Below are 13,589 nucleotides of genomic sequence, written 5' to 3' on the forward strand. Positions count from 1 at the left end.
CTGCCATGATCCTAATTCTCTCATAGAGAATTGTGAATGTCTCTGTCCAACTAGCGGAGGAGGCAATGGCACCCCACTCCAGTACTCTTGCTTGGAAAATCCCGTGGACGGAGGAGCCTGTTAGGCTGCAATCCATGGGGTCGCTAAGAGTTGGACACAACTGAGCGACTTCACTTTCACTTTTCACTTTCATGCATTGGAGAAGGAAATGGCAACCCACTGCAGTGTTCTTGCCTGGAGAATCTCAGGGACGGGGGAGCCTGGTGGGCTGAGAAAAAGCCAAGGATAAGGATGTTCAGAAAAGAAAGAAAAAAAAAAGGCATGAAATTTAGTATTTCAAGACAGCATCTCTGTCCAATCTCATTCACTGGTCCCTGTTTAGCCACCAATTATTCACTCATCCAGGATAGAACCTGGAGGATATTATGCTAAATGAAATAAGCCAGACACAAAAATATAAATACAGCATGATCTCACTTATACAAGGTATCTAAAACAGTCAAACTCATGGAAGCAGAGAGTACAATGGTGGTTGCCTAGGGCTAAGGGCAGGGAAAATGGGGAGGTGATGGTCAAAGGATATCAAGTTTCAGTTATACAAGATAAAGGAGTTCTAGAGATCTCCTATACAACACGGTGTGTATAGCTAACAATGCTGTAATGTATATTTAAATTTTTCTAAGAGGAAAGATCTTATGTTAAGTGTTCTTTCTGTTCTTATGATAATAATAATAATTACAATGGGGGTAGGAGGGAACTTTGGGAGGTGATAGATACATTTATGGTCTTGATGGTGGTGATATTTTCACACATGTATGCATGTGTGCATGCTAGGTCACTTCAGTCATGTCTGACTCTTTGGACTGTAGCCCACCAGGCTCCTCTGTCCATGGGATTCTCCAGGCAAGAATACTGGAGTGGGTTGCCATGCCCTCCTCCCAGGGATCTTCCCTACCCAGGGATCGAACCCACATCTCTTATGTCTCCTGCATTGGCAGGTTGGTTCTTTACCACTAGCACCACCTGGGAAGTTTCTCACAGATGTATACTTATCCCCAGACTCATGTACAGCTCTTTACATGTCAATCATATCTCAACAAAGTAATTTAAAATGCTTTAAATGTAAAAAAAAAGCACATTAGCCATCCTTCATGGCAAGATTCTTTAAAATTAAACATAACACAGATTTTTTTTTTAATGTCAAAGAATGGTATCTTTAATGAGTTTTAAAATCATTGTGATTTAAACTAAAGTTTTATTAAAATGAATCAGAAAATACAGATATTATTCATATATAAACACACATTTTAAATCCCATTGAAGCCCACTCATTTAACCTCCTACAGCTGCTATTTTGTTTTGATGAAAGATGAATAGGGGATAAATAGAAAGCTAATGCTTCAAACGGATCTACCTGTAGAGTCCCCGGAAAAATCTAGGTGTGTATCCGTATTAAAGAACACTCTTCACCCAAATATGCAATCACTCAATAGCTCAAGCATAAATGATGCTTCCTACCAAAAAAAAAAAAAAAAGAGAGAGAGAGAGAGAAGAGGAAGGCAAATTACAGGTCTTGAATTTGGCACACACTAAAGAAAAGCTCCAGAGAGAAGCCTGAATTGTATTTGTTCTCAGACAAGAAGGTAGCCATCACATAACGGATTCCACTTTGATGACGGGTGATTCAACCTCCTGATAAGATTAGGGATCTCCAGGTGTCCTGCCTGGGTCAACAGGGTGAAGGATTACCATTTGGAATGGAATAATTTTATCTGTCTTCCTCCATTCCAGGTCCCCTTGTATTCGGTTTCACTGAGTGAAGCCAGCCTCTCTAATCTTTCTGTTTTCCTAATCAATTTGTAGAATGTATTCTGGCTCATGAGTGGAGTCAATCATACTTAAAACAATCATAGAGCATTGAAATTTCTCTAGTCTAACCCTCTAATTTTCAGATTAAAAAAAAAAAGGCAAGGTCCAGAGAAGTACAAAACATCTGCAAAGGTTCATCAATATCCTTCAGACTGACATTTTTTAGAAAGAGAAGAGAAAGATCTGAATTCGGGTTTGGGAGGACAAAGAGCTGTGGGATTATGCAGGGGTTCGAGTTGGGGGAAGGGGACACGGAGGGGAAGGAGAAAGAATGGGCCTGCGTGCTGGGAAGCCGTCTACAGGGCTGGCTATGCAGAGCTTTAGTTCAGCCACAGCGCCTGCGGGACGGCGAGCCGGACCTCAGGCGCCGGCAACTACGCGGCCTCGGCGGCGCAGGGCCGGATGCCTGTGACGGAGATGCTCAGTCCTCTGCATCTCAGGACGCCGGCCTCGCACTCGGTCATCGTCTGCTCCCTGCCGTTCACCTCTACGCAGACGCTAAATCCTGCTTCCTCGCACTCCGAGGCGGCTCTGCAGACACATTCGCTGCCCTCGGCTGGAAAAAGAAACGAGAGAGGCTTAACGGCATCTGGTGGAGATGAGGGAGGCCAGGCGCATCCCATCCAAAGTTATGCAAGTGGTGACTGGAGAGCTACCGGTGTTCCTGTCACCATTACCTGCCCCACCCCGTGTGGGCTTCCCTGGTGGCTCAGACGGTAAATAATCTGCCTGTAATGCAGGAGACCCGGGTTCAGTCCCTGGGTCAGGAAGATCCCCTGGCGCAGGGAATGGCAACCTGCTCCAGTAAAGGGAGGCATTTTGCTCCAGAGTAAGCAAGTTCTGAGGCTGGTGCCAGGCTTCCTGTCGACTGGACGCCCATGGGGCGGTTCTCTCCTTCAGGTGCTGCCCAGGGGCGCCCCAAACATGATGTGATCCCTCAACACCCAGACCGAAGGCGGAGACCTCAGCAAAGAGCCGGGCGGCAAGCCTCAGAGGGAGACAAAGTAAAGGAGAATTAACTTGCTTTGAGAGAGAGGACGTGAAACCCAAAAGGCCTCATACTGCATAAAGACCAAACAGAAACGAGTGGGAAGGAAAGCTGTGTGGGCGCTGAAGGGGTGATGCTGGAATACACCGGCCAGGCATCCCCTGAAGGAGGGTAACCAGATCAGCCAGCAGACTGTGATGACTGCCAAACCGAAAGTGTCGCAGACACGGATGGCCATAGAGTTTTATGTGTCACTGCCTCTGCTGCAAATGGGACAGGGGTGAGGGGAAAGATGCCCAGGGGGTACCAGCCAGGAGCGGGAGGCCCTGAGGAGCTGGTAGAGACCTTACAGATCCAGAAAGCACCATCAGGCTCCCAGATTTATAGATGGGGAAACTGAGGACCAAGGCCTGGCTTGGACAACTCAGCTCTTCCCCCTCAGAGGTGGGGCCCCTGGTGTGGTTGTCAAGATCACTATTAAGTGCCACCAGGACGCCAGGACAGGAGACCAGCAAGTAGTACCTCCTTTTCCATCACATCCTTCTGATTGCTTCTAGGAGAAAGTGTCAGCCTGGCACTGGTGTGCTTCCAACATGCCCCCTTTGTTGTTGCTAAGTCGCTAGGTCGTGTCTGACTCTTTGTGACCCCATGGACCGTAACCCACCAGGGTCCTCTGTCCATGGGATTCTCCAGGCAAGAATACTGGAGTGAGTTGCCATGCCCTCTTCCGGGGGATCTCCCCAACCCAGGGATCAAACCCTTGTCTCCTGCTTGGCAGGCAGATTCTTTACCACTGAGCCACCTGGAAAGACATTTTTATGGTTACCTAATATTTATGGTAAGGGATATTTCCTATTAAAGATGTGCTATAAAGTTTCCTCTTTTAAAATTTGTTATTTTTATGTGAGGCTGTTTCTTTTTTAATGAATACATAATATGGATAATACAAGAACAGAGCAAAAATCGTGAAGGTGGAATGTGATATTTGGGAGGACATTCAGGCCATCAGATCTTCCCTGCTGGCTCAGACAGTAACAAATCCACCTGCAATGCAGTCAACCTGGGTCCAATCTCTGGGTCAGGAAGATCCCCTGGAGAAGGAAATGGCAACCCACTCCAGCATTCTTGCCTGGAGAATTCCATGGACAGAGAAACATGGCAGGCTACTATCGACTGGGTCTCAAAGAGTCAGACACGACTGAGTGACCCAACAAGTTCAGACCACCAGGGAGGATTCTTCATCCACCACTTCGCCTCCCCAGGGAAGGCAGCGGGGGAGGATAGTGGGGATAGCAGGAGACTGGGATTCAATCCCTGGGTCAGGAAGATCCGCTGGAGAAAGGAATGTCTACCTGCTCCAGTATACAGGACCAGGCAAGGGAGGCATTTCACTCCAGAGTAAGCAGGTTCTGAGCCTGATGCCAGGCTTCAAACTCAGACCAGTCTGAGTCTTTGACATACTTAGGGATGTGCTTTCATCTGTTGCTAAAATAGCACACTACATGTTTGAAAACTTCACTCCTACTACTGAAGTATTTTTATAGTCACAAATATGAAATGTCCCTTACCATCACATTTTTCCCATAGTGGACACACACCGCAAGCTTTTTCAGCCGAGGCAGGCAGAGTGCAGCTCTCCCTACCAGCCACGGTGTAATTTCTACCCTGGCACTGGAGAACGTGCATCTTGCAAACGGTCAGAGGCAGTATCCTTTTGCTTCTCTCATCTCGAGCACATACACCCAATGAGGACCTGAAACAACATTTTTAAATTACTTCCTTTACAAAATTTTCTTTCCTCAAAGCTGAGAATGAAAAGTGAAAGGTGAAGCTCTGGGCTCAGTGCCTCAGATGTTGTCTCCCACAGCCAAATGAGGGGACAGAAACTCAAATCCCCCACATTTCTAGGGCCCAATCCCCTCCAGTCTTCAAAATGAACATATTTTGCTCTTTATTTGCTCACAAGTTTTATAATCTTAGATATCTGGTGTCGATCTAGTTTCATTTAGAACAGATCAGATACAGCAAATTAAAAGAGAAGGCAATGGTCTGTTAGCAACAGGTAGATTGATAACAAAGGAGGAGACAGAAAATTAGCAAAGATCACCGGAGAAGGGCATGGCAACCCACTCCAGTATTCTTGCCTGGAGAATTCCATAGGCAGAGGAACCTGGCGGGCTGCAGTCCATAGGGTTGCAAAGAGTCAGACACAACTGAAGTGACTTAGCACACACACACGCACTCGGAGGGACCAAAGTCAAATGCGACCATGTGATTGAGGGCAGGAGAAGAGGACGACAGAGGATGAGATGGCTGGATGGCATCACCGACTCAATGGACATGGGTCTGGGTGGACTCCAGGAGTTGGTGATGGACAGGTAGGCCTGGCGTGCTGTGGTTCATGGGGTCACAAAGAGTCGGACACAACTAAGCGACTGAACTGAACTAAACTGATACCTATGGCTGATTCACGTTGAGGTTTGACAGAAAACAACTAAATTCTGTAAAGCAATTATCCTTCAATTAAAAAATAAATAAATTTTGAAAAAATGGGACCACTAACTGTAGAAGAAAGCAGCTGTTCCCAGCCCAGCAACCCTGAGAGTTCATGTCCACATGATAGCATTATCCACAGCTGATGACTGAATTCTCAAGGGAAGATGAACTCTATCTTTCAATGCTATTTTTAGAGTATCTATGTTTACAAAATAGTTTAGAAATATTTCCATGAAATGTGTTAAGTTTTTTCCTTATGCATTGGTGCTAAAAAAATGCCAGTATTTGAAATGTCAATAATAAAAACAACCACTTATCTGAATACTGATGGGTAAGGATGCCATTACCGTAGTGAAACCTTAGACAACAAAAGGCATTTTTGAATAACAGACAGAATCTATATTTACTGACATATATTTAGCTCTAATGTTTTCTTCTCTTAACCAAGAGCTAAATTTGTTTGGACAAAGAAATACAGAAATACATAATGGAAACAAATCCTTGTATCCTTTTTTTAATCTGTTTATTTAAACTTTAAATAGAAGTACTTAGAACAGCTTAAACGGCAAAGAACTTACAAGCCACCTCCCTTGTTATCAGTGCACATTCAGTCGCTCAGTTGTGTCTGACTCTTTGCAACCCCATGGACTGTGGCTCCATGGAGGAGCCCAGAGGACAGGCTTGTCTGTCCATGGAATTTTCCAGGCAAGAATACTTGAGCAGATTGCCATTTCCTACTGCAGGCGATCTTCCCCACCCAGGGATCAAACCCATGTCTCTTGCGTCTCCTGCATTGGCAGGTGGATTCATTACCACTTGGGCCATCTGGGAAGCCCATATCAGACATTAAAACTCTTCCCATGTGTATAAACAACAGGCTGCAGATCAGCTCAATGAAACAAAGAAGTTGAAAGGAAGATGAAGGTGAATCAAAGTAAACAATGATTAACAGAGAATAACAGCACAGTCAGAAGATTCTGGGCTGAACTTTTTTGTGTGTTTGTTTCCTTTTTCTCCTTTATCTTTTCTTTCCTTTTTTTTTTTTTTTTTTTTTTTTTTTACAATTTCCATTTATGTTATTCAGCTATATATTCTCCTTCACACAAAAATTTACTTCTTATAGGATACCCCTTAGTCATCACCACACAATGTAGGTATTCAAGGAGTTGGATATGTGTTTTGATGACCATACTAACTGAAAGCCAAGTAACTGGCCAATAAATTTGTGTTTTGATTGTTAACCTTAGAGGTGGTCAGTAAGTCCTAGGGACTGGATGTTTCCTATTTGCCTCTCCAGATTCACCCTCCTCTCTTCTTCACCCTGCCTGGGAAGCTGAAGTGTACGGACCACATCAATAGACTTCCTTGTCCTCTAGCTTCAGGAATGTTTGATCATTGTGGGGTTCTGGCAGAAAAGGAGGGAGGAAAGAGAGTACAGTTGGGGTGTTTATTCCCCTGGCTCACTCCTAGGCATCTCTGAAGCCCCTAGAATGAGACTCAACTCCTCCTCAACTAACCCTCTGTCAACAGGTTTTCATAAATGCTCCTCTCTCACAACTTTTGACTTAGGCGTGGAAAAAAATGTAAACCAGTTCAGTTCAGCTTCTACCAATTCAGGAATACTGCTCTGTCGTGTGCAGTTTTCTTTACTCGACCCACATTTCTGTAAATAGTCCCACCAATAAAGCTCCTCTGGTCCTAATTTAATCATGCCATCTGTACCCAACACTTAGTAATTACTTCAGCTATATTTCTACAAAGGAGTGATTTCAAGTGGGATGGTGTTCTTGGAATGCAAATCTAGAAACATATTTCAAGAATTAGAAAAGCAGCTGCTTTTTTCTCTGTCGGTATTGCTTTAAGAGTTTATGTCTCTGGGGCTTCCCTGGTAGCTCAGTGGTAAAGAATCAGCCTGCCTATGCAGGAGAGACTGGTTCAGTCTCCAATCCAGGAAGATCCCACATGCTACGCATAACTAAGCCCATGCGCCACAACTACTGAGCTTGCGCTCTAGAGCCTGGGAGCCGACACTACTGAGCCTGCGCGCCCTAAAGGTCGTGCTCTGTGACAAGAGAAGCCATGGCAAAGAGAAATGTGTACACCACGACTAGAGAGTAGCCTCTGCTTGCAGCAACGAAGACCCAGCACAGCCCAAAATAAATGAACGATTAAAAAAAAAGTTTATGTCTCAAGGGAATTTCAGCCCTAATCTCCTCAAACTCTAAATCCTCAGGTTTTGTTATTTTGTCCCATTTTATACAGAAAACAAGCAGCCTTAAGTAATCCTTCAGCCTTTCTCACCAGCCAGATTAGAACACTGCCCGACACCACCAATGGTCAGCCCTGGTGATCCAGGCAAAAACAGGCAGCAGATGGACTGGATTGAAATGTGAAGGACCTTGATCCTTGGTCAGTAACACCTTTGATCCAACAGAGACTAGCATCTAAGAAATCATTCAATCTGTTTTGAATAAAATAAAACAGAGAATAAAACAGAGCTTACCCACATTCATAGGGCATTTTACAAACACATCTTGAATTCTGCAGTTTCTCCCAGGGCTGACATTTAGGCACTTTCGGTGTCAAAGGTGCTTCTAAAAGAAAAGAATAATGGAGATGTGACCATTAGGAGAAGAGCTTCTTTGTAGTAAACAAGGATTATTTCAATTGTTGAACCAGGCAATAAATTCTTATAATCAATAAATTAATAAAGCTATAAAGCATTTTATAAGAGGTACAGCGTCACAGACCCAACAAATAACGTCTTTGGTCATAATAGCCACCATTTCTTGAGCATGGACTCTTGATCCTGCCCTTTTTATATGATATTGAATTCTTCTTAATAAATAGCCATTTAAGAGATGAGGAAACTAAGAGTCAGAAAAGTCAAGAAATTCATGCTAGTTAACAAATTGTCCAAGCCAGGATTTAAGTCTATGTTTGTCTGAATTGAAGCCCCATGGTGTAGGCTCCCTTTCTTCAAAAAGGTGGAGTTTAAAATATCATATTAAGAGAGTAGCACTGAAACATAAACATTACACATGTAAAAGAGATAGCTAGTGGGAATCTGACGATTGATGCAGGGAGCTCAACCCAGTGTGCTGCGACAACCCAGAGGTATGGGATGGTGTGGGGAGTTGGAGGGAGGTTCAAGAGGAAGGGACACATACATACTTATGGCTGATTCACATTTTTGTATGGCAGAAACCAACACATTGTAAAGCAATTATCCTCCAATTAAAAATTTTTAAAGAGAAGGTGGGGTTTAAAAACCATGTGTTATTTGGGTACATTTTGCTCACTACACCTATCACGAGACAGAAAGCATACCATAAGCTGACCTATAGAAGAAGAACTCTTAGTATCTCAAGGATGACTATAATAATCTCTTACATGTAAATGTCCAAGTGGTCTCCCCTCAACAGTGAGTAAATGTCTGGAGGTATTTACATAGATAAAATCCTTTCCTTCATGTTTTCTACAAACTGATAGAAAGCCAATTATCATTCCAGTTTTGTCAGGGAAACACCTTGGTCTGACTTGCAAAGAGCTTAATTTGCCATGGCCACAGCTGGGCCTGACTACAAAGTGAACAGTGTTCATTTTGCCATTTCTACTTGCCTTGCCATTTCCACTTCCTGGCAGCTTCATTACAATGGAATTCCGTGGCATATACTTTTTCATCATCAAACTAGTTACCTGTTGCTGCTGCTGCTAAGACGCTTCAGTCGTGTCCAACTCTGGGAGACCCCATAGACGGCAGCCCACCAGGCTCCGCTGTCCCTGGGATTCTCCAGGCAAGAACACTGGAGTGGGTTGCCATTTCCTTCTCCAATGCATGAAAGTGAAAAGTGAAAGTGAAGTCGCTCAGTCGTGTCCGACTCTTAGGGACCCCATGGACTGCAGCCCACCAGGCTCCTCCGTCCATGAGATATTCCAGGCAAGAGTAGTGGAGTGGGGTGCCATTGCCTTCTCTGAGTTACCTGTTAGATATACCTATAAAGGTCATTTGTCTGAAGGTCATGTTTTTATAGATGCACAAACTGTAGAATGCTTCCTTACTTTTGGAAAACTTAAGAGCTTTAGACATGACAGGAAAATCTCATGAACAAGGAAGGCATAAACTTGTAAAAATGGTGGCAAGGTGAAGTGTGTCTGTCGTGTCCAGCATTGTCTGTAGCAAGTATTTATTCTTCAAGCATTTGTCTTTAAGATGGTATTATCTTAAATGCGATGTAGTATCCTGAATTGGATCCTAGACCATGAACACGACATCCGTGGAAAAACGTGATGAATGAAGAGTCTGTAGTTTAGTTGACAGTGTTGTACTAATTAATATTAATGCCTTGGTTTTGACCAACTAAATTATGTCAAGGTATGTGAGGTGTTAATAGTATTGGAAGATGGGTAAAGGGTATATGGAAACTATACTTGACAACTTTTCTGAAATCTTAAATGATTCCAAAATAAAATACTTTAATGGGATTATTTAGATCAATGCTTCTCAACCAGGGACAGTTTTGCTCCACAGGGGACATTAGGCAATGCCAAAGGACATTTTCAGTTGTCACCCCTGTGAGATAGCAGGGGCCAAGGATTCTGCCAAACATGTTACAATACATAGGACAGGCTCCCACAACAAAGAATTATCAGGTTCCAAAATTCCAATAGTGTCGGGGTTGAGAAAGTCTGATCTAAATGCACCCAAGCTGAAGTTCAATGATTAAGCTGTATAAATGAATTCTGCATTATTATTAGCAGTTTTTTGCTAATAATTCTTAAGGATAGAACTTTAGATTTTACATATTTTCTAAAAGTTCTCGTAATTGCTTTGTGAAAAATCACTTGTGGAATTACCTAGACAAGAGACTTGCATGTAGAAAGAACATGGCTTTGTCATCTTCATAGCTTAATTAACCAAGTAAACCCACTCTTAGAGCCCACCTACAGAATGTACCTTCACTATTTTAAAATCAAATATCTTCACATCAAGGCTAAATACCACTGGAGGTGGAGATAAATGAGAGACAAGTGTTTAATGGGTAGAGTTTCAGTTTGGGAAGATGGAATGTTGGATGACAGTGAGGGTTGAACAATAATGGGAATGTATTTAATGCTATTGAATTGCACATATTTAAATGGTTAAAATGATAAATGTTGTGTGTATTTTACTACAATTAAAAAACAAAAAGACTACTTAAACAGCAGGTATTGTAAAACTCTGGAGGCTAACAAACCTGGCCTTTTTTTGTTTGTTATAGGCTTATTTTAAGGGTAGTTATTATTGTTATCCATGTCTTTCAAAAAATACACAGGTTTGGAAAACATCCTTAATTAGAGCCTTAATAGAATTTGCTGAGGGGGAGAAAATTCATACCAAATTGTGCTATAAAGTGACTGAAAAAACATTTCAGAAAAAAAAAAGTATATAATTTCATTTAGAGGAAAAGAGAAACCTCATCAACTGTACATTGTTCTCTTTAATTTTAGCAATATTGGTACAGGTCCTTTACTTTATCCCAAATAAATTCACAGTGATGCTTCGGTGCGTGTGGAAAACAAAGCTGTCATCTCTGCTGTGGTCCTCTGACAGCCACAGAGCACGTGGGGTGGGCACGGAGGCCATTCCATTGAACAGGCTGCCCTCTCATTGTCCTCTATGGTCTATTTAATACCACAGCCCAGGTCTCCCATCACAGAACCCTCCAGGCAACCTACTCTCTTTTCAGTGGTGCACATCTAGTCTACCCAATATTATCACTCATGGAATCAACTACTTCATCTTCACCGGAGATGACAAACTTCAAAGTGAAAGTTGCTCAGTCGTGTCGGACTGTTTGCAACCCCATGGACTGTAGCACACCAGGCTCTTCTGTCCATGGGATTCTCCAAGCAAGAAGACTGGAGTGAATTGCCATTCCCTTCTTCAGGGGATTTTCCCAATCCAGGGATTGAACAGAGACTCCTGCATTGCCAGGTGGATTCTTTATCATTTGAGTCACCAGGGAATATTATTGTTACTTATAGAATCAGCTATTTCATCTTTGCCATAGAAGACACACTTCAACATTGAATTAAAAATCATATACTCATGTACGGCAAAAACCAATACAACATTGTAAAGCAATTATCCTCCAATTAAAAATTTTTTTAAATCATATACTCAAGAAATAAGAATATCAAATAGAATGCAAGTATGACTTCTTCCTTGTTTTTAACTGTTGCAAGCATAATATTTTCCATTTATTAAAGTGAAAGTCACTCAGTCACATCCGACTCTTTGCAACCCCATGGACAATACAGTCCATGGAATTCTCCAGGCCAGAATATTGAAGTGGGTAGCCGTTTCCTTCTCCAGGGGGTTTTCCTAACCTAGAGATCAAATCCAGGTCGCCCGCATTACAAGCGGATTCTTTACCAGCTGAGCTACCAGGGAAGTCCATTTATTAAAAAATGTAAACAAAAAAGAAAGAGTTTATTTTGAAAACAAATCTTAAGTATCTCTGAACAGAAATAGTTTGGACCATGTTATACAAGTGGACTTATTCACAAAACAGAAATGGAATCACATAGAAAACATAGAAACAAACACATAGAAACACATAGAAAACAAACTTATGGTGAGCAGAAGGGAAGAGGGGAAGAGTTAAATTGGGAGGTTGGGATGGACATAAACACATTACAATATATAAAATAGGTACTAATAAGGACTTCCTGTATAGTACAGAAACTCCACTCAATACTCTATAAAGGCCAACATGAGCAAAGAATCTAAAAAAGAGTGGATACATGTGTACGTATAACTGATTCACTTCATTGTACACCTAAAACTAACACAACACTGTAAATCAACTATACTCCAATAAAAATTGAAAACATTTTATTTATTTATTTATTTATTTTTTTAAATTTTATTTTAAAGGCCATTTAAATTTGCCATGTGTTCAAAATACTGGATATTTGGATTTTTACTATTAAGAATAATTTCACAAACCACAATACTTTTCCTTTCATAACTTCTGCTTTGTAGGCTTAAATGTAAATGCTTTTAAATATTCAATTTCAATAACACTAATAAAGTAATAAATACTAATAAACTAATAAGTACTAATAAACCCAAAAATGAAATAGGCAGGATTTTATATAAATTGTGATCTCAACTCTGTATTTCATAAAAGTACCTTTTTAAAAAATCAGGAGGAAGCCAGAAATCAGCTTTTAGAAATTCTTTGTTTTTTTTGGTATCCTACAAATATAAAACTAATCTTGGATATGAAGGATTTAAGTTAAAATCTGAGAATCACCTGGGCTATTCTTGCCTTTCCTTGAATTCTGCGAGTCTATGTGTTATATGCAAAAAAATCTAGTTACCCAGTCTAGACCTCCTTCTCATAGTGGGGTCTGGATGGAGGGAATGATTCCGTTACAGCAGTTCAGGACGGCCACAGGGACTCTCACTCCCAGAGTCCATGTGTCCGTGGACAGACCCAGGAGCCACTCACCTCTCTGCACACACTGGACATCCTTTACCTCAGGGCTCCACTTAAGGCTGGAACTACAGAGAAATGTCGAGGGACCTTCTAAGGATCTGCCGCCTGAACAGGAAATGGTCACCTTCTCGCCAATGGTGTAGAAAGGTTTGTGGGGATGACTCTGTATGCCATCCATCAGTGCAGGCAGAACGCAGGCAATTTCTAAAGAGAAAAGAGAGCAGAATACAAGGTTCCTTGCTTTCCTAGACCATCTTTTTAAAAATGACAGCCCTGAATGGTGCTGATACACTTGTTCTACTTTTTCAAATTAGAGGACAAGGTAGAAAAGGTGAGTTCACTCTTAGAAGGCCCTGAAAGACATGTCCCACCGTGCTTGTCATGTAGTGATGTAAACGACTGAAAACCAAGACAGTTCCCACCCTCTCACCCCTGCCCTCACAGTCATATGACAATTTAAAATGAATAAGCACTATAAGGTCCCCAAGTCCAGCCTGCTGTCAAAACTGGACTTTTCACAGCTGCCACTTCTCTCTCTCATCTGGTGAAGTCTCACCAAAATTTTCCCAAGAGCTGTGTTCATTTGCATATCATTGCATATGTCCAATTAGATATTTTGCTATCTGAAATTTTTAAAGAACCACCTTTAACCTTGCAACCATAAAAGTGCTAAATCTTTCTTGGTTTCCCATTTCTATCTTTCCTTATTCCATTACAGTCATTAGTTCATATCTTCTACTTAAAAA

The 13,589-nt window shown here is 41.9% G+C and overlaps 1 protein-coding gene across 1 annotated transcript in view; it reads right to left on the reverse strand.

The window, feature by feature from the left end:
* Nucleotides 1–1,186: 1,186 nt before the first annotated feature.
* Nucleotides 1,187–13,589, reverse strand: part of C7 (complement C7) — a 57,031-nt gene continuing 44,628 nt past the window's right edge. Inside the window, 4 exon segments of the mRNA NM_001045966.1 lie at nucleotides 1,187–2,425; nucleotides 4,426–4,610; nucleotides 7,857–7,947; nucleotides 12,856–13,047. Of these exon segments, the coding sequence (NP_001039431.1) occupies nucleotides 2,244–2,425; nucleotides 4,426–4,610; nucleotides 7,857–7,947; nucleotides 12,856–13,047 (650 nt within the window). The 3' untranslated portion in view covers nucleotides 1,187–2,243.

Source organism: Bos taurus, chromosome 20 (assembly GCF_002263795.3).
Source record: "Bos taurus isolate L1 Dominette 01449 registration number 42190680 breed Hereford chromosome 20, ARS-UCD2.0, whole genome shotgun sequence".
In the NCBI taxonomy this organism is placed as follows: Eukaryota; Metazoa; Chordata; class Mammalia; order Artiodactyla; family Bovidae; genus Bos; species Bos taurus.